The following is a 21076-nucleotide window of genomic DNA, read 5'->3' as shown; positions in this document are numbered from 1 at the left end:
AAAATGTTCAATGCCTTATCGCGCTGATGTGACCGAGCCCGACCCGAACATAATTTCTAAATATCTGTCTGAACCCGAACCATCGGGTCCCGTGTCGTACAATAAACAGAAGCATCTTACCGGGTGATGATCAGTGGCTTGTCTTCACTGTTTGAACTGCCTAGTCTTGCTGTGAGAAGCTGCTCTGTGTTGAAAACAACCAACTTATGAAACTGTCACTCACTACACACTACACAGGAGCGAATGAGCAACCAGGGAAGCTCAATGGCCCCGCCCACTTGAGTACAAAGCCTCAACAAAGGATGCATTAGTGCTTGGTACTAGACTGGTTTTTACTCATGAAAGCAATTTCTAATACGATTTACATTGCTCCCACACTCGATTTCCCCCTTGTGTCTATTATCTCTGACCATTAAGTTCTCAAATCTTAGTTGTAGGCTAATAGTAAGAGAGCAGTGCTTAGGAGTGTTAAAGAAGCTAATAAAATATATTAGGAGAGATTAAGCCTTTATTCCACATGGAAAAAAATATTCTTATGTTGAAATGTCATGCCTAATGTGGAGCAATGCAGTGTGTCGTTTTTATCTCTACTGCTTAATCAGACCAATGAGACTCATGAGAAAAATATGAACTACAGGGATCACTGAAATGTAATGAGATCTGAGATCTCACTGAGGTAAACGTGCATGCAAGTTCACACAATAAATTATGTATTTTTTTATTATTAAAAGCAAAAATCTGAGCATATACAGTACACCAGTAAAATGCCTCTCAAATTAAAAATATCAAATATTTTTAATAATAACAAACATTACAAACAGTCTGGAATAAAATAAGGCAAATAGATTAGATTTACAAATCATTTCTCTTCATTTCACATTGTCTGTTTATTCACACAGTCCGGCTTTACATTGAATCAGATTTTTAATAACTAGAAAAATAAACTCTCTTATGGCTCAATTGTGCATAAGTCGGACATTGACCCATTTGATTTCCTTTGTGAAAAAGAAGGCCAAGTATGTGTTTATCTGCTGTTTATCTATTTAGAGAAAGCCATGGTATTGCTGATATTATATAATACATGAACACAATAACAGGCTCGTAGAAAGCCAAACTAAAGTAAGAATATGATTACATTTTCTTAACTGGGTATTTATGGGAATGTGTTGGATATTGGCCTTTCAAATATTATGACTTTAAGAACAACTGATTACGTGACTCAAGGTAATTAAGAGACACCTGAGAGCTCAGACCATAACGGAGCGACCCGAGGACGCTATATGCGAAACGCGTTGTTCGCTTTGAATAAAATAAAAGAGTAAAGTCAATAGAGTGCGGTAGAGTGTTCTTATTCTTGTCATGTAAATCCGTTCCTGCTACCGGCACCTCCCAGGCTGTGCATGGACCTTGGGTTGAATTGGAATAAAATAAGAATATGTTCCTGTTCCTGAGAGAGCACCATTTTGGTGCTTTAAAGACGGTGTTCAGTTGAATGATGCTTGCATCATCAAGTAGTTTTATCAGCTAAAGACTTCATGTATCTCTTGATGATACGGCGCAAATCAGCGTACCTGAATTAACAGGAAGCAAGGGCACAGAAAGGAAATGAGTCACAATGATTTCAAATGACTCTATAAATCATGTCTTTGTTTGTTATGTATGATAGACTGTACCTCTTCTTCAGTTTCAGCATCTCTCTTTCTTCTTCCTCTTGCAGTTTAGCAATGAAGCTTTGTAAAACAGGAAGCTCAAACTTGATGTATTGTGCCACCTTGAGGACAAAATTAAGTATTACAACAATATCCAAACTCGCATTACTGTGTAGTTTGGCTGAATTCTAAAAGCCAGACTAACACTTACTTCTGCAATAAATAGTAAGATTACAGTATCCAAATTTTAAGACCTGCCACATCAGACAAAATGCAGTATACAGCCAGACACATTGTGTAGAATATTGAATCTAACAATCAATGTGCATGAACTTTAATAACCATGTAAGAAATATACTGGAAATATATCTAATCAGATATCTAAAATATCTATTATGATCAGTCTGGAAAATATATTTTTTACAAACAAATTTTGATAAATAAATAAAGCTACTCAAAATTAAAACATTACATAAATACATAATCCATACTGTTGTTGTTTTAATAAAATGTTTTAGTGTTTTAATAAAAAATAATGTTAATTTAAACATTTAATAAGTATTTATTAATTAAATCACCAAACAAATTCATAAATAGGCGTTACATTTCATTTTAGCATTAGTTTGCATTCATTGCTTCTTTTTATTATCATCTTTGGACTTTTAAGAAAAAAAAACTTCAATTCACAGATAATGATAAAAAAGAATGCAAAATAATGGTAAAATTAATAAATATATTTTTGGTGATTTAATAGTTATTATTATGATTTTATGTTTTATTAATAATTCATTCATATTATTTATCAATGTAATTATGTATTTATCGATTTATATATTTGTTTAATTATTTAATTTTAAGTAATTTGGCCAGCCAGCCAGACAGACAGACAGCCAGACAGATAGATAGATGATAGACAGACAGACAGACAGATAGACAGACAGACAGACAGACAGACAGACAGACAGACAGACAGACAGACAGACAGACAGACAGACAGACAGACAGACAGACAGATAGATAGATAGATAGATAGATAGATAAGAGATATTTGGTCTCTCACATCATAGGTGACCTCTTCCACCTGGTCCGTCTCCATTAGGAACATTTTGCTGACCTGTTCACAAGGTCCTTTCAAAACTCTGACGGCCAAAGGATGATCATTAGGCTTCAGCTGGTGTCTCTCTGGGTGCAGGAGAGGATTAGAAATATGAACTCAGGCACAGATAAAAGAACAATATGACATGTGAATTGAGTCAGGACATACCGCCACTCGTGTGGACAAGATAGAGGCTGAACTCATCCGGGCTGTTCTCAATCTTGAACTTGCTCAGCAACACCCGCATAACCTGCGCCGTCGTCATACAGCTGTTGATGCGGACGTTGGTCACAGAGCCGAACGCTGGCGTAAACACCGCTGTCTGTTTGAAACGATCAAGTGTGAGCAAAAGTGAGCAATAATTCAATAACGTGTAACCAGTTTACGAAACATGGCGCTTGCCTTGTGGTTATAAAAGTGTCCGTTGAAGGAGCATCGGTGTCTCTTGACTCTCCTGATGCCAAGTCGACGTCCACTGATTCTCCTCCCGCTGACATCACTCCTGGTCCTGGCGACCCGATCCGAGCGTGACTCCTGCTGACCCTCACCTGCCAGATGAGACTTTACCAAATCACACACTGCCATTCAAATGTGATGAATAGGCAGTGAACACTGTTAAGTTTTTTAGGAAAAGTCAAGAATGTATTCACCTGCCTCTTCCTTCTCCTCACCGGAGTCGTTTGATTGGTCATCTGTTGCAGTGACCTCAATGGAAATTGTTTCATCATTTCTAAAAGGCAAGAAAGCAGGAACCCTCATTAAAAGAACATTCTGGGGAAAACAATTTGAATGAAAGTCTATGGGGCGAGAGTTCTGTGCTCATCAATTTCTGCTTAGATGAATTATTAGCTAAGTAAAGTGTTTATAATTGGTATCTATAAAGTTCCTTTTTGAGAAAGTTTATTGTATTATCTATGAAGTTTCCTTTTTGAGATGGGCTATTTTTGGAACTTCTGCACAACCAATGTAGGCTAATACTTGTGGGTGGAGTCTGCATACCCTTAAATAGGGCACTATTTCAAGACAGCCATTTGTAGTGGTGTCCGATACCATACTGGACGTTATACCATAATGGACCTTGTGTACACTCAAAGGCTACAGAATAATACACCACAATACACTGTGGGGGTCGTGCCGAATTAATTCATGAGTCTCGCCAGAAGATGGCGCCCGCAGCTGAATCATAGCAACATCCATCTCCAAACCGCTGGTACAGAGTCATTATCATGCAGGTATAGATTCATCTTTAATTGGTTATTATATATTATATTATATCATATTATATAATTGTTTTACTAAGATTTTTCATGCTAGTTTTCAGGACAGAGTTCAAGACAAATCTTTTCTTTACTACTGGAGCTGCCAGTTTGCTAGTTTCGAGTGGTTACGGCAAGCACAAACAATGCAAAAGAGGCCGACGCACGTAATGCCCGTTCACACCAAGGACGATAACTATTAAAGAAAGATAATGATAAAGACAACGTTCTAAAAAAACAATGGCACAAATAAACGATATCGTTTGAATCACTTTCAGAATCAGAACGATTTTATTATCCAGCTAATGAACGATAAAAACATCGACAGCAAATCTGGGGTGCGTTTCCCGAAAGCATCGTTAGCCAACTATGGTCGCAAGTTCCGTCATTATCAGCATAGTTCAACGATTTGGTGTTTCCCGAAACCATCGTTCCAACGAACGTTCGCAAACAGCATCGCAAACTTGTGTGGTTGGAACGACAGCTCGCGAGCTGTGGTTAGAAGCATAGTTTCTAGTTTACATGAGATGTAGACTGCATAAATCCTTATCTTTAGCAAAATAAGCAAGCTGACATTCAGTACAACCCGTGTTATTTATTTAGAATACATACAAGTGTAATTTACGTCTTTTAGTTTATCAAGACTCAAGAGATTTAAAGCACCGATTTGAAGACTGCGCATGTGCGAACGTGCTCTACTATGTAAGAACGAGCCAAATATTGAGTCTGGTAATAAAGCAAAATAACTGAGAAAAATTAGAAATGGTCTTCAGATGCCATATCTGTAACTAATATGACAAAATCTAGCGTTAATTCGATCTTAAACAGATGAATTAAAATAAGTTATTAGTCCACCACGTGCGAGACGTCATAAACCAACGTGGTTGAACGATACTTTGCGACATACGGTTTCGGGACCTCGTGACTAGCTAGTTGATTTCTCCAACGATGCATCGTACTATGGTAGTTAACAATAATATGCTAAATAATAAATATGATTTATAATGTAAAAATAAAATAAATAATATCTGACTTGACTGTGTTGATGTCTGTATCATCGCTCAGTGATGTCAGTGAGGGGTGTGGCCTGATTGGCTCCTTCTCATCTTGCATCTGCAGTCTGATTGGCCGCCGCACGCCCCAAAAAACATTGAGCAAGCCCTCTATGATCAACTCTCCTTCCTCCTGTGAAATTGACATGTCACTTTAGCCATCAGCTGTATGACATCAATACGACAGGCTACATTTGACCAACTAACCTCTCTGTGCCTCAACTGGAGAGTTTCTCCTTCATAATAAAGGTTGTACGTTTGAAGGTGTGAGAGAATAACGCTCCTGCAAACAAAAAGAAAATTAAGTTAGGTTTACGAGAACAGCGAGAGCAAGACACCTTTGCAGTAACATAACAAGATAGACTTACTTGCTTACGAATTTGTTTTCTCCAACCTGGATCTTGTCTGAATCCACAGTGTCCATGTCGGGTCAGTGAAGAAACTCTAGGAAGGCCTGTAAAGAATGAAGGGATGAATTGAAAAGGGTCTCTGCGATCAGAAGAGAATCTTATGACTTTCTGCCTCATAATCGCAGAACGACTTCAGGCAAGATTCTCTCTCTTTCTCTCTCTCTCTCTCTCTCTCTCTCACACACACACACACGTCAGGTTCACTATCTTTGTGGGGACTCTCCATAGACGTAATGGTTTTTATACTGTACAAACTATATATTCTATCCCCTTACACTAATGCTTCCCCTAAACCTACCCATCACACAAAACTCTCTGCATTTTCCAAAAATATATTATTTAGTATGTTTATTAGCCCTCGCGGGGACCGCTGGCTTGTCCCCACAATGCACACACACACACACGATTTCAACTGTCTCACATACTATTAAGCTATAAGGAGGTAAACACACATTTAGACCTAATATGATATTTACCATGATTTACTGTGACACATTTCATCACACAAAATGGCTAGTACATAACACGTAAGCAATAACTTCACAGAATTTGCACATAAAGAGCTGAAGTTAGTTTAAATCTACATTTCATTCATCATAAGCTCAAATGCAGCACAAGATCTCAATTTATATTCTGATATCTTTTGGTAAGGAACCTGTAAAGGTCAAGATGCCGAAGCCGGTGACTTACTGTACAAGCAGCACGTGTGGAAATCCAGCAAAGTAAGTGAAACCAAGCCAGACTCTGGCACTCGCATCAGAGAAAGTGATGGTAATGTGGATGGAAATTTGGAAGTCTTGGAAGCCAGCATGAAAACAGCTGTGCTGTGGGATGAAAGCGTGTCGTTGACAAGCTACAGAATCAGTTGCCCCTCCCTATAAGACTCTTCCTCATTGCGAACGCTCAGTCAGGAAGTTACAGCTTTTTTTCACTCAGGTCAGACTTCCTCCCATGAGCCACCGATTATGCACACACTGCCCCCGATTACAATTCTGCACGCAGAGATAATTACTAATACAGAAACCCAACGCTCGGGCGGTTTGCAGGGCCAGACAGGAAGTACGCTTGGCCGAGAACATAAACAGGCCTGCACATTTAGGGCAGATGTTAACACACCGTCCCATGAATACCAGTAAACACATAATGTCCTTCAACTGAAAGAAACTTTTCCAAATAAATAAAATTAAAAATAAATATGCATGATGTAAACATGTTTGTATATTAGGATTTTTAAAATATCTGTTGTGAGAGTGCTGGGTGTGTCATCATAAGTCCAAATTTCCACATTGTTAAAAAAATTGTCTACTGTACGTATTTCTTTCTTAAAGTACTTTGATTTTGAGAAGGCACATAATTGTTTCTCTGTGTTTGAGGGAACTAGGTGACCCATAAAAGAGGAAACTATACAATGCAGTAAGTTGAGATGTGAATGACACATTGTATTTTATTGTACGAACACTTTTGACACTTAAACCAGAGTGAGCTAAATCAACGAGGACAAGGAGATTTTTGTTCTGACACAAGAAGGAACAAGGACTTGATGCAAAGGCTGCTTTCTCTTGTGCATGTTTCAACTTTCATCTGTTACTCTGGTAACCACCAGCAGGTTTGAGCACAGCATTGCCACCTTGTGGAAGCTAAACTAAATATAAATGGATTCAGGATCTCTGTGATACAGTTCATACAGAAAGTATTCGGAGACTTAAGCTACATTTAAAATCTCATTTCATAAAATGAATAAAATAAACTATCAAACCAAGGGGCATTATTTAGTAAAAAGTATTTCTGATAATGTGTTTGTCTCTCTTTTTTAAAATGATATAATATTTATTCAGCATAACAATTTACTATAATGCCACACCATTGGCCATGGGAAATAAATGGAAGTCCATTTCTTTCAAATTACATCAATCAATCAATCAATCAATCAATCAATCAATCAATCAATCAATCAATCAATCAATCAATCAATCAATCAATTGGTATAGGACAAATATCATCTCTGATAATGTCTTTGTCTCTCTAATACTTAGTTTCAGTCAATCTCATGTTAATCTTGAGTACCTATAGAGTAATAGTGCGTCCTTCATATCTCCAAAAAGTCTTTAGTTTCATCATATTTATAAAATAAAAATACAGCTTTCCGATTCTATCCGGAAAAAGCCGAGGTCCTTGATTCTGGGCGTGGGCGGAGCTATAGAGTCAAGCGGGAGCATCCACAACATACAAACTGCATCCACTGTTCCAGAAACACTGGGTTCTTTGGGAAGCTGAACAAGGTAAACTTTCCCTCACATCTCAAAACACACTTTTTTGGAGACATTCTTGACATCAACCATTCCTATTTAGCGCTGCTGATGATGATTTCCGGTAGTAGCGCGTCGATGAGCGCGGTCTTTCTCTTCTCTGGTCGAAGTGTGCGTGAACGCGCTTTTCCGAGAGCAATGCTCATATAAGGAGTTCCACTCTGGTCTACGTCATTAGATCTACGATAGAAAAAAACCAGCCGAAACGTGTTGCAACCCGGAAGTATGATTTTCAGCACAGAAATTCTCTGTTATTCGTTCAAAATAACTTTTCAAACTTTGGCCATTATTAGCATGAGAATCCATCTCTTTAACACTGTAAACAACTCTGAATACATGAAACACCATTGTACCCCCCCTTTAAAAGGTATATTTAATACATATTTATTCATAAATATATTGATTTATAACCCAATAAATAAATAAGAATAGTTCAGATTGGTGCTGGATTAATGCAAATAAAGTTTTTGTCTCTCTTCGTTAAATTTTTTATTAAATATAACTTGTATTCAACATATTATACTGTGCTATTATACCACTGATCCTGGTAAATAAATTGAGGAATTTAAGCACATTTCTTTTAAATGATTATTATTAAAGGTAGGGTTGGTAATCCTGTTCAGAAATTTTTTTTTTTATACTGGGTGAAATGGTCCTTCCATTCTGATAGTAGTCAATACATTATGAAAAATATCTGACCTCTGTAGCAGCTGTAGGACATTAAAAACTCTGACCAATCACTGCCATTCGGTGCGAATGTAAAGAACCAATCAGATGCCTTCATGTCTCGTGCCCGAGCACCACTGCGTGCACAGCAGTGATGCGCGGGTCAATGTATAAACAACCCGCACCCGACCGACGTTTTCAACTAACCGCCCGCTTAGACGGAGGAACTAGGGGTGCGCATTTTTCAGAATGCTGTATGATATAGCCTAGTGTTTTGTAATAAAGGCTTGATTTATTCATTTATTTCGTTTCATTTTCTTAACAGTTAAGATGCTGCATGTGTTTATCCAGCCTAATCGACGTGTGCGTCTCTCCCCGGACTTTCCCAACAAAAATCCCGCCCCCTCTCAGCAAATAGGCTACATAAAACTGACATTACTGAGCTATATGCGTTTAAAAGTAGCCTATTAAAATGGCACAATCGCATTGCTCAGTTCAACGCGTTGGGAAATCGGGCATTTTGTCCCGCGTCAGCTTTTATTCAAAAGTTAATAACGCGCTCAACATTCAAAAGGTAAATAAGGATTTCCCACTTTCATCTGCAGACTGCTCGTGCGTCATCCTCGCGCATTCAGACAATAAAGTGTAGACCTATGTATTTCATAGAACATTGTGTCTAGTACTAGGCTATATAAATTACAAAGGTAAACGACCCGACCGACCGCGACCCGAATATCATTAAAAATGATAGGCACCCGCTCATTTTGGATCAACCCGCGCATCACTGGTAGGTACATGCAGCTGACTCCAAATGTGGATGCGCGTTCATGTTTGTGGGGGGGCGTAGCTTTGGACGGAGCACTGACAGGAGGGGGCGGAGCTTAGAAGAGGTGCCACTTTCAAATCTGGCAAGCTCTCCAACATTACCTACTCTAGCTTTAAGCCAAACAAATGGCCAGGAAAAGTATGTCCTCTGCATTCCTACCACAACCTTGCTGTGTATTTTTAAGAACTGACTTTAATTAAAGTCCCCCTACATGTACGGTAGTCAATAATGTATCCCTTAAAAATGTTATTTGATCACCAAAATTATAAATTTAAAAGTTTTTTTCTTAAAATAGCTTGAATCTATCTACACCCTTGTTTCATTCAATACCCGGATTCATGAATACGGTATGCTAATTAGCCCCACCTCACGCAGCTCACAGATACTCGGACAACTTTCTGAGGTAAACTCTTCTCAATGCTATTTACAACGTCGGTCGGACACATAAATGTAATTATGGTTATATGGTTAGCCTTTTGCTTGACTATGTAATCAAACAGCTAATAATTGCTAATATTACACAAATCATGTTCCCGTTTGCCATCTAAGTAACAATCATCAGAACTGCTTTGAACAACTGCAGAAAGGTAGGCTATTATAACACTGTAATATAAATCATAAACCCATTATAGCGAAATCTACCTGATTTTTATATCAACAGAAAAATATACCTGGATAACGTGGCATCTCTCAAGACTCCCCTGCTAGTTCTCTGTTAATGATATGCTAAAGCCCGCTAGCAACTTGACGTGATTGGTTACAAGGTAGTTTGTGACGCCAGAAACACCAGCGATTTCAAACCTCGTCTTTTTTTTCTTCACTGCAGTTTTAAGGGGAAAATACTCAGCAATGGTATTGACTAATGAATTTGCACATGATTTGTCTTAAAGCACATTAAAAACACCACATAGACACAACATTAAAAGCTTGATTTTCACCACAGGGGGGCTTTAAGTTATGTGAAAAAATATCAGTAGGCCTAATTAATTTTCAAAGATACAGAATTCCACATCCCACACTAGTACGCTATGGACATTCACACATCATGGAGTCATTCACGGATGCCTTTATTTCTTTGTATAAAATGACAATGGGCCAGACAAATAGCAGGCAAACATGCAAGTTTAAGGGCACATATCTACATATATACAAATGAGCATTTAAAACCTGTCTTGAATACTTCAGATTAAATTGAGACATACAGTAATGGCACACTCGCAGGCGGCCCACATCCTGTTACAGCATTCAATACAATCAATCAAAATGTTCATTCACATGCTACAGGGCCTAGGTGCAAAACGGAAGTGTTTCTAGAGAGTCCCCGTGGAGCGCTTGAGGACTAATGGAACAATGCTGGAAAAAGAGCAAGGATCATTCTGCACTTCATGCTGCGCTCTAGATGACATTCTCAAACAGCTGCATGGAGCTCATAATGTTCTCGTCCTAGTAAAAGAGAAAAAGCATCAGTCGCAGATTGTTGCTGACAGCTTCATGTTAGAAAGAGTTTAGAAAATGTCTAGCTGTCAGTGAGAGCCTCCGTATCAACGTAAATCAGTCTAATGTTGACATTTATCTGGCATTGACTCTGATGCTTCTGTCAAAGCATGGTGAGGAATCGCAGATACTTCTAGACAGGACATGAAAACAAAGGGATTTGAAGGAGTCAACAACTCCTAGTCATATAACAAATGTTCCCTGGTGCTATTTTGCAGTTTCAGAAAACAATTCCGCCACTGACCAGGAAAAACCTAGTCTAAAGTTAGTGGCGCGTTATTCAGATGCTATTGTATGGGCGCATGCTTGCCCATAAAGTAGCGTGTGCACAACGCGCATACACTTTGCTTCTCTCATCTACACAGACGCAGCAGTTCCCATTTTTGCAAACCATACATTATTACAAGGAAAAATATTACCACACGAGGGAAATCATTGTGGTGTCCATAAAGATGTAAAAAAATAGGCATAAATCTAGCTTACACATTTACCCAAATTATTCAGGCTAATTGTAGTAATGACGGATCAAACCTGTTTGATCAATAGTGGCAAGACACAGGTATAAAAGGACATCGGACAAAGTGGGTTGTCCATCAAGAACCAGGAAACTAAATTTTGAAGACTGCACAACCATCATGTAAGTTGAGTGCGCCTGGCAAATCCGCCGTTGCGCTGCTCTTAAAGGGAATGTGAGAAGACGCTCCGATTGGTTTATTGCACGTTACGCCCAAACCACACCTATGAATAATGAAGCTACTTTAGACCAACCCATTGAGATCCGCCCAGAAAGTTACTTGCGTTTCGCGTTTGATACTTGCGTTTCAGATAATTAAAATAGGGCCCCGAGTGGTAAAAATGACCGCAATGGAAATTAATGGGAAACGAATTTAATCTAGTAATGAACAAACAAAATCTTACTGAAAGCTATTTTTTTTTAGATATTAACCTCAAATTTGGAACACATGTTTTGGAAAGTATATATTTCATTTAAAATTTTAAAATATTGTTTTTGTGCACATTTTATAACAATAAACAAACTTCTATAACTTTTTTTTTAAAATAAAACTTTGTCACTTATAAATAACCACAATAATCTACCAAATGTCTTAGGAGACCCAAACTTAAATAATCTACCAAAAAAAGGAGACCCAAACTTAAGTGCTCCAAAGTATTTCATATTTTCGACTGTTTAAGTTGGAAATTTTATTTTCAGGTCTACACTCAAAAAGTGGTTACAGGTAATAAATGGATTGTAACTACTTCATAAATATAATTTAGTAATAAAATTATTTATTTAAAATATAGTATGCTAATTTCACAGAAATAATAATAATAAAAATATTTGATAATTTTTTACCACTACGGCAGGGTTAGCAGAGGGTCAAAGATGAATGATAAAAAACAAAAAAAAAACAAGTGGCATGCTTTTGTAAAAAATGTATATAATAACAATTATTATTATGTGTGTCGAGGAGCCTCACTTGGAGAGAAAGGCCATGAAAATGATGATTTAAAGGGTTCATATAATATATATATTTTTAATTCCCTCTAAGGTTCTCTTGTATAATGTTAGTCCAGATTTTTGTGCCAAAACAATTCAGAATGTAGTATTTCATGACCACTATCCATCCTATTATTAGATAAACACTTGGACTGCTGAATGCAAATCTGGGCGGCCCTATGTTAACAATTTAAAAGTATTTCCGAATGAGCTGTTTTTGTAGCTTGGTTTTCGATAAAAGTCCTTTTTGGACTGGGGAGGAAGTTAAGCTCTGCAAGTTAATATTTTTAAATAAGCAAACAATAAACTCATCTAACTTTTTTTTAATCTATTGAAGTGGAATTCTTATGATATGACCCCCTTTAAACCTGGCCTACCTTCTGACAGGTCTCTATGAACTCATCAATGGTTACAACTCCGTCTCTGTTCCGGTCCATTTTCTGTAAAGCAAAGGTGTTTTGAGTTTGGTCAAGCCGATGACCATTTCTGGCTGAAATAACCTTCCATGGGACTGCTAAACGTTGGGTACCTGGAAGAATTTCTCCACGTGTTCATATGCAGCGTCGTCTTTGACACTAGGAGAGGTGTGCCTGCCCATCATGTCATAGATGGACTTCATGATAGCCTGCATTTCCTGTAGAAAGTGCAGTAACAATAGCAAACACATGTACTAAACTTGCAGGGGTCACCAAACTTTTTTCTCTGGGGGCCACATTATCGTTCCTGACTGTGATGGGGGGCCGGGTCAGCTATATAACATAGAATTGTATAACCCAGACCAAAATGACCACCAGCAGGCCTCATTGTGTAGTAGAGATTACTAGCCTGGCACAGCCATCCCCACTACTATATCCACACTACTATATCAACACTTGATTCATGGTACATATTTGTTTATCTTTACTAGTGGTTTGCAAAAGTTGTAATCGAGTCTTCACACTTTGTTTTATTTAAAGTTATTCTTCACAAATAATCGTTGGTCCACTGTTCTTTGTAAACTCTGCACTCTCTTTTAGGGGTGGAACGGTACACAGAAGTCACGGTTCGGTTCATACCTCGGTTCTGACATCACGGTTGGTTACAATAAAGGGAAAAGCAAAACAAAAATGCAGAAGGCTTGTGCATGTCTCAGGCTGGACCACCAAAAGAAAAATAAATGTCTTAAGCCTTGTACTTTTTTTAAAATAAGTTTTATTAATAAAGGCATAGAAACAGTTTATTTGTAGTGCACTCACTGACAATAGTTTTATATAATTAGTTCATTAATTCAATTAATAAAAATACCTTGATATGTTTGGTAATTGTACCTGAATTAATTGAAAATTAATCTGCTACATTTCAGATTAATATATTTGTTTTCCTTAAAAATGTAATTAACAGTAACTTAAACACTTTGCAGTTTGAATGATGTCCTGCATAAACTAAATGACGGAGTATGTTTTTATGTTTCCACTGTTCGATCGTGGCCGCGCCACACACACACACACACACACACACACACACACACACACACACACACACACACACACACACACACACACACACACACACACACACACACACACACACACACACACACACACACACACACACACACACACACACACACACACACACACACACACACACACACACAAATATAAGTAAACACTTTACGACTTTTCGATCGCGCCCACACCTCTCTCTCAACATATTCCAGCATTGCAATCTTTACACCGCAGCCTGCTTCAGAGCTTCAGAGCTTAGGCGGAGCTACAGATTAGGTGTCCCTAAGAATCCGCGTATCTAACAGTAGTTCCGCATTACATTAATTAAATTGCACGCAAGTTTTATTTATTTTATACCGTGTATTCTCAGTGTAAATGTATGCACCAAACTGTGACGCCCGTACCATGACGACTTTTGGGGATTGCCTCATAGGGCCGGTTCAAGTAGTGGGGGGCAGAGGGGCCAGTCAAAGGGGGGTGGCGGGCCTGAGTCGGCCCGCGGGCCTTAGTTTGGTGACCCCTGTACTAAAGAAACAATGCGCAGTCTGTTAACACTTGTCTCTCATACCTCTCTGGTGATGTAGCCGTCTTTATTAATGTCATAGAGGTTAAAGGCCCACCTCAGTTTCTCTGTCACAGAACCCCGAAGCAGAACAGACAGGCCGATTACAAAGTCCTGCCAAAACACAAGTTTAAAAATAATTCAATTAAATATTCTCAGCTGTGTTGGTCTGTCGGTCACTTGTGTTCTGTTGAGAACATAAGTACAATTATATTAGCAATTCTGAAATGAATCTTTTTTTTCCCTCTGGCCTAATCAAGATGTATACACTGTAATCAAAAATGTTGGTTTAACTTAAAAAAGCAAGTTACCTTGTTGGCTTAACATTTTTAGTTTGTTGTAATAAAAAAATTGAGTTAATACAATGAAGAAGAATGGTTTAATAAACAGAAACTCAAAATATATGTTATCTTCACCACATTAGTTATCGAAGTTGATTTGACAAAAGATAAAAAGTTGTGATGATAAATCATGAAAATATTTTTTTACAGTGTAGTAAGTAGACTTCAGGCAGATATAGTATATAATTATATAATAATATAGGCAGATATTATTGTTCATCTTCTGATGTACATGAATATAAACATATACAGTATTACAGAGCTGAAGTCTTTCAAATGACAAATCATTTTGTTTTAATAATATTGAATAGTATTTAATAATGATCCTAACCTCAAAACGTATAGAGCCGCTTCGGTCCATGTCAAAAGCATTGAAGAGGAAATGTGCATATGTGGTGGCATCTGAAAAAAAGAAAAGAATGATTAAAGGAATAGTTCACTTTTAAAATGAAAATTCTGTCATATACTCACCCTTAAGTTGTTTCAAACCTGTATGAATTTCTTTCCTCTGCTGAACACAAAGGAAGATATTTAGAAGAATGTCGGTAACCAGACAGTTTTTGGTTCCTATTGACATCCATAGTAGGAAAAAAATATACTATATACTTTGTGTTCAGCAGAGGAAAGAAATTCATACAGGTTTGAAACAACTTAAGGGTGAGTATATGACAGAATTTTCATTTTAAAAGTGAACTAATCCTTTAACTATATTTCTGCATAAATATTTGAATTTAACTTCACAAAGTTTTGACATTCTTTATTATAACTTTCCCACATTTTAGAAAAATAGTAAAGTCACCAACTATTACTTTTTTTAAATAATTAAATAAAAATGGTGATTAATACTATTAATAATATAACTATATAGCTGTTTAAAACGTATGTTTGATAAAACACAATAAAAAAATAATAATGAATGAATAGATTAAAAAAAGCTAATTCATTCTATACATATTATAACTAACAGATATAGATACTGTACTGTATATTATTTCACTCAGGCATCAAATTGTATTAAACAATGTAAAATATATTTTAATTTTAAAAATTAAGTTAATGAATTAATATATAAATAGGCCTACATTAAAAAAATGCTGATTAATACTAATACAATTTTATATTATATCTTTAAAAAAATGTTTCATATCCATATTGGGTGAATTCACTTATTACTTCACTTGTTCACTTATTAAGATAATATCCACATAATCAACCCTGAGTTGAAAATGCAACGATCACCATACCTCCTTGAGGGAAGAACTGGGAATAGATCGATTTAAACGTCTCCTCATCCACCAATCCGCTGGGACACTCCTATTTAGAAACATGACAAGCATTTAAGGATACTTTCACTTGCAACAAACTTGAAGGGATAGTTCACCCTGAAATGAAAATTAAGTCATCATTTACTCACCCTGGTGTTGTTCTAATGCAGTATGCCCTTCTTTCTTTTTTGGACCACAAAAGGATAACTAGATTGAAAAGTTCGTCGAGACAAACTTTAAGTTGGCTTGGGAAAGTTTGGACCAGAAAGTTTGAAGAAGTTTAAAGTAATTTGAAGTATTACATTATTACTTGATTTTGTCTTTCTTGATCATTTTATAACAAAATATTGGGTTGCCGTCACATGCAATTGTTCAACAAATAATTGTTCTTGGTGGTTGTTATGATATAGATAGATTAGAAATATTAGATTGATAGATATTAGATAGATAGATAGATAGATAGAAAGAAAAAGTTTGTAACGAATGGGCCAGAATCATGATTTTATTTCTCTTTGCAAAAATCCACATTCCTTCGTGCTGCCACCCTCTGAACTCAGATATGTAAATCAAGACTCACAAGAACCTAAATTACCGCCATGGCTCCGCCATGGCCGGATTCCGAGTGTCTCTTGACACCTTTACGACTCGTGAATGACCACGCAACACAAGACAGACCCCCAGATCTTGATAACCGAGCTTCAAAGCCCCCAGAACGCTCTCCTCACCCAAGGGGAGGAGGGAAAACAGCGCAACAGGAATGTCTGCGCGTACACACACACACATACTAAGACACACACACACATGAGCTAATTCACGGACTTTTCTCACTGAAAACTAGCTTTTAAATGTATGAAATGTATCGCTTTTGTGGTTAAATGTATGTACATGTAGCTCTGAGGTGTGCAGGATGAAAACCAAACTCTATATGCCCAGAATTACAAACAATCCTATATCTCTGTGTCCGGACTCGCAAAATTGTCGTTTGTGGTGTCTGTAGAATGGTAAAAACCCGACGGCGTCGAATCTCGACGACAAATCACAAAAAGACGCATTATTTCATAAATACCATCTTTCTGAGAATAAATGCTCAATTTTGACATCACTATAAATTATGTAAGGAGGGTGGGACGATTCAAACAAAGAACGTCTTTCCCGCCTCCGTTTCTGAACAACGATTGGCCCAGCCATGAGAAATAGGTGTAACCCAGCTGGCCCTTAAGGCCAAGCCTCTGCCGTTATTCTTTGCACTCCGCCAAAGAGAAGAATCTACTCATCTTCACGAGAAAACTCCGCCAAGGAGCTTCTTCGTTTTATTTTCTGAAAACTTCGTTTTCATCTTAGACTTTTCTTTATTTCCGTCTGAGTTCAGTCACCTTTCGGTAAAGTGTTACATTCATGTGAGCGGCCGAAATTGCGCAACACCTGCGTCAGGAAGGAACTCCAGGAAACTGCAGGACAATTTGAAATCAGCACACACACCTCTGAGAGCCAGATTTAAGCAAGTATTTTATCTCACGATTGAAACTGCTGTTTAAAGGTTGTCTAGAATATTCCTGCGAATATTTTAATACATACTTGGGGTCTCTTTGGAAAGGAACTGAATTAAAAATTGTCACTCTCTCTCTCTCTCTCTCTCTCACTCCCTGATTCATTCTCTCATTCTTTCTCTCTCTCCCCTCATATTATTCGTTAATTTGATTTCGTTGGTACCTTATGTGTTTTGTTTACTCTATATATATATGCATATTTACTCCGTGTGAAATTGTAGTTTTGTATTCTTTAGTCTGTTTTATTAAAATCCAATAATTGCATTAAAGATTGAATCTGTTATTTGCTCACAAACTCAAAAGTCAATGAAGCGCAAGATCTAACGTTACCTAAGCTTTATTGTGTATTATTTAAGTAATACAAACTGTACAAACATAGGAACTATTAATTGTCCTGATCAGATACTTAATTTTCCTAGGAAGTACGTTTATTGATGTAGGATAAGGAAATCTGAGTTTTAGTTTGCAGGACAAACAAAAATGCCAGATAACTGAAACTAAATTGATAAAGGTTACGTGTACATGATTAAATATTCCCTTTATTGGGAAGGTTAATATCTTAAGATAACAAGCAAATCATATTCATAGACTCATGAATATCCAGTCCATTTGAACTAATATTCCCCGAGACTCATTTGAGACTGATTGTTGTTACAAGTTTGTTAGTACCAAAGTTTGAAGAAGTTGTAAAAGTTTGAAGGTTAAAAAAACTTTTTTTTTGCTCGCGCTCGTCCATATAAATGACCAGTGTTTGCATCAAGCTTTTAAAAATAAGATGCGGAAATATCACAGAATTGCCCCATGCAACATATATTCTATTTGTTCTGGTGGTATACGATAGGGTTTGGTGCACGTGCACGGCTACGTGTCCGTGAGACTCAACTAGCATCACAGTTCACTCAAACTTACCCAGAAAAAAGCACACAAGTAGTGAGAAATCAAGATGGAAAAAAAAAAAAAAAAATGACATGAAGTACAATCCATGTCCCATCCATTGTGTTCATCACTACACAAATGTATCGTGTTTACATCTGTCAACTGTTGTCAAAAGTACACAGATACTTTTTTGGGATTTCTAGGCGTTGTATTTCAAGTCTTGATTTCTTGATTTAAAGTAAATGATGACTTAATTTTCATTTTAGGGTGAACTATCTCTTTAAGCTTCTTAAGCAGTCTTACGTTTTTGAAGCCTCTGTAGAGCGACTGCAGCTCCTTCCGAGTGAACTTGGTCTGAGCCTGGAGCTGCTCCAGGCCCTCTGGCTGATGTCGGACCATGGACAACTCCAGGTCACTTTCAACGGCGTCTGTCAGAGAGAGAGCATGAGGAAGAGTGGGAAGAGGAGGGCCGTGGAGGAGGTGAGTGACTGATATCAGTTGGGTTGCAGAGGGCAGGACAGTAAAGAACTAAACGGGTAAAGCGTGGAGTGCAGGTGAAAGGACATACACATATTTGGGGTTTAAAAGTATAAGACAGAAATATGCCGCATTTACATTGGTTCAAGTGACTCAATTCTGATTTGTTCCTCCCATGTGTCGGTTGGATATGACCCTTGAACGTCTAAGCATGAAAAAAAAAAGCACATGGATTCCAATATTCTCAGAACGGTTACAGACCTCGTTCACATGTGGAAATAAATCTGATATGAATCGTATACGTGCATTTGCATTTGCCATGTGAGCAGAGAGATTGGATATCCCCCTGTCTATGCGAGTCATACATCATTGAAAAAGCGACGGTTGCGAATCAGAATGACGTCAACTCAGATGGACACTATTTGTGATCACATGACTCTTTTCAATGGCGCAATAGAGGTTTTGCTGACCTTTTAAGATGGTGCGTAAAGCAAAAGCTTGTATTATCATTTTGTCTGCGTCCATTGCAAATTTTCCGTCGTCGTCTGCCTAAGCTTTTCTGGGTCAGTTCGTCTACCTTGGGTTGTTTCGCCAAATAGTGTTAAATGCAGATATCGGATATGGGTCACTTTTAAAAGAAATGCAAGCTAGTCCTCAAAAAATGTATAAATTTGGATTTAGTCAACAAATCGAAATTGGGCATCAATATCTCTGCAGTGCAAATGCGGCCATAGACACTGTAAAGCACAGAAGAGGAGCTGTTGGGGAGACAGACGGGGCAGAACGGGAGACCAGGAGGGATCAATATCAGCGATTCTCTACTGGTTTTGCTTCAGGGCCCGGATTTGTATCGAGTGGGGAACCAGCGGCGAGTACCAAAATTGTTTAGCACAAATTAAAACAAAAATGTCCTTAAAATAAAACACTGAAATGTATCATCCTTTAACATTATCACGGAAATAAAACACTTTACATTAAATTCGCACTTAAGTATATTCCATGTGTACATTCATTGCATGTAATGTTTTCGACACTTAACTGCATGCTAAATAAAACTAAACAAATATAATTATAGTTTGAATCTATATTAAATGCATTAAACTTTAAGTTCAGCTCACTGTCAGCTAACCATCAAATATGGTTAGTGTACTGCCAAAAACTGACAAGTATTTATGGCAAACTAAAATATGATTTAATGTCATTTCTACTGAAAATCATTTGTCATGCATTTCAATATATATTTTTTTAATTACACATTTGCAATGATTAAGTAGCAATTTAGAACATTTAAAATAAATTAACTTTAAATGTAATATTGAATAACACATTACAGTTAAAATTACAGTAGGCTACTTAAAACATTACAGTACTGTTTAAGTACACTTTAGAGACCTTTTATTTCATTACTATTATCTGTAAGTACAGTTTAAAAAAAACAACATTTAAGTACATTCGATTTGAAGTACATTCCATTGCACACTAAATAATATTGCGTGCACACATATTTTTTGCGTGGGTAATATGAACTGCATAGGCCCAAATAGTATGAAAACGATTAACATGACACATAAGATTAATCGATTTAAACATTTTTTTGTAAATGCACAACTAACCGCAGTTGTGTGATTTACCCATTTTCGTGTATTTTTATCTTTATTTTTGTTCATGGTTTCCAACCTGCACGTGTTGGAATTTGACTTTTATCAAGTGCCAGATGATTTTTTTGCAGAAATAAGTATGTTATTTTGCATTTCAGCAAACTTTTGTTAGAACAAATCTGCAACCCACCAGTTGAGAACCGCTGATCTCTTTGACATTTACTCACCATCTATGAGGCATACAAGAACGTAAAGAAGGTAGGGAAGAGATTTGGAGTGGAAATAAAGAGAAAGCAATGGGAAAAACAACACATTAGTTGGATTTCACCAAAACTGCATGACATTAAATAAATGTATTTCCTCATACTATGAATACAGCTGTCATGTTCTTCTCGGTTAATGTGCAGTTGTTCAATCTGTCAAAAAGGACTTTTCCAGTTTCAGATTTAGAAGTTTCCACATGCATAACATTTTTTAGGTTATCTGACCAAATAATTGTTTACAGACTAAAGCTGATGCAAATAGAACATTGATATGACTATCAACATATGAACAGAAGAAAAGTTGTCAGTTAACAAAAATTAACATATTAATTAACATATTATTCAAGTAAAATATATGACTGTTTCAACTTACAACTACCATTCAAAAGTTTGGTGTAATTAAG

At 37.1% G+C, this 21076-nt stretch overlaps 2 protein-coding genes across 5 annotated transcripts in view; both read right to left on the bottom strand.

Moving 5' to 3' along the window:
• Positions 1-695: 695 nt before the first annotated feature.
• Positions 696-6366, bottom strand: rassf2b (Ras association domain family member 2b). Of its 2 annotated transcripts, none has more exons than XM_079600313.1 (10): positions 6154-6366; positions 5422-5507; positions 5261-5336; positions 5035-5186; positions 3396-3475; positions 3148-3293; positions 2914-3067; positions 2710-2831; positions 1674-1771; positions 696-1571 (listed from the first exon to the last, which is right to left on the bottom strand). In XM_079600313.1, the coding sequence occupies exons 2-10, from the start codon at positions 5475-5477 to the stop codon at positions 1508-1510; spliced, it is 948 nt and encodes a 315-aa protein (XP_079456439.1). In that variant the 5' UTR covers positions 5478-5507; positions 6154-6366; the 3' UTR covers positions 696-1507. The 2 variants fall into 2 exon arrangements, with proteins under 2 accessions (XP_079456439.1, XP_079456438.1); XM_079600312.1 differs by having other exon boundaries at positions 697-1571; positions 3417-3475; positions 6154-6292.
• Positions 6367-10292: 3926 nt separating this feature from the next.
• kcnip3b (Kv channel interacting protein 3b, calsenilin) overlaps positions 10293-21076 on the bottom strand; it is a 37722-nt gene continuing 26938 nt past the window's right edge. For all 3 annotated transcript variants that reach the window (XM_079600544.1, XM_079600546.1, XM_079600545.1), the window contains exons 3-9: positions 18638-18762; positions 15891-15960; positions 14978-15048; positions 14312-14419; positions 12786-12890; positions 12634-12696; positions 10293-10704 (exon numbers count right to left, since the gene is read on the bottom strand). In XM_079600544.1, coding sequence (XP_079456670.1) covers positions 10657-10704; positions 12634-12696; positions 12786-12890; positions 14312-14419; positions 14978-15048; positions 15891-15960; positions 18638-18762 — 590 coding nt within the window. In that variant the 3' untranslated portion in view covers positions 10293-10656. The remainder of the gene's footprint in view (positions 10705-12633; positions 12697-12785; positions 12891-14311; positions 14420-14977; positions 15049-15890; positions 15961-18637; positions 18763-21076) is intronic.

Source organism: Phoxinus phoxinus (assembly GCF_949152265.1).
Source record: "Phoxinus phoxinus genome assembly, chromosome: 23".
Taxonomy (NCBI): Eukaryota; Metazoa; Chordata; class Actinopteri; order Cypriniformes; family Leuciscidae; genus Phoxinus; species Phoxinus phoxinus.
This window is presented reverse-complemented; position numbering and strand designations above follow the sequence as displayed.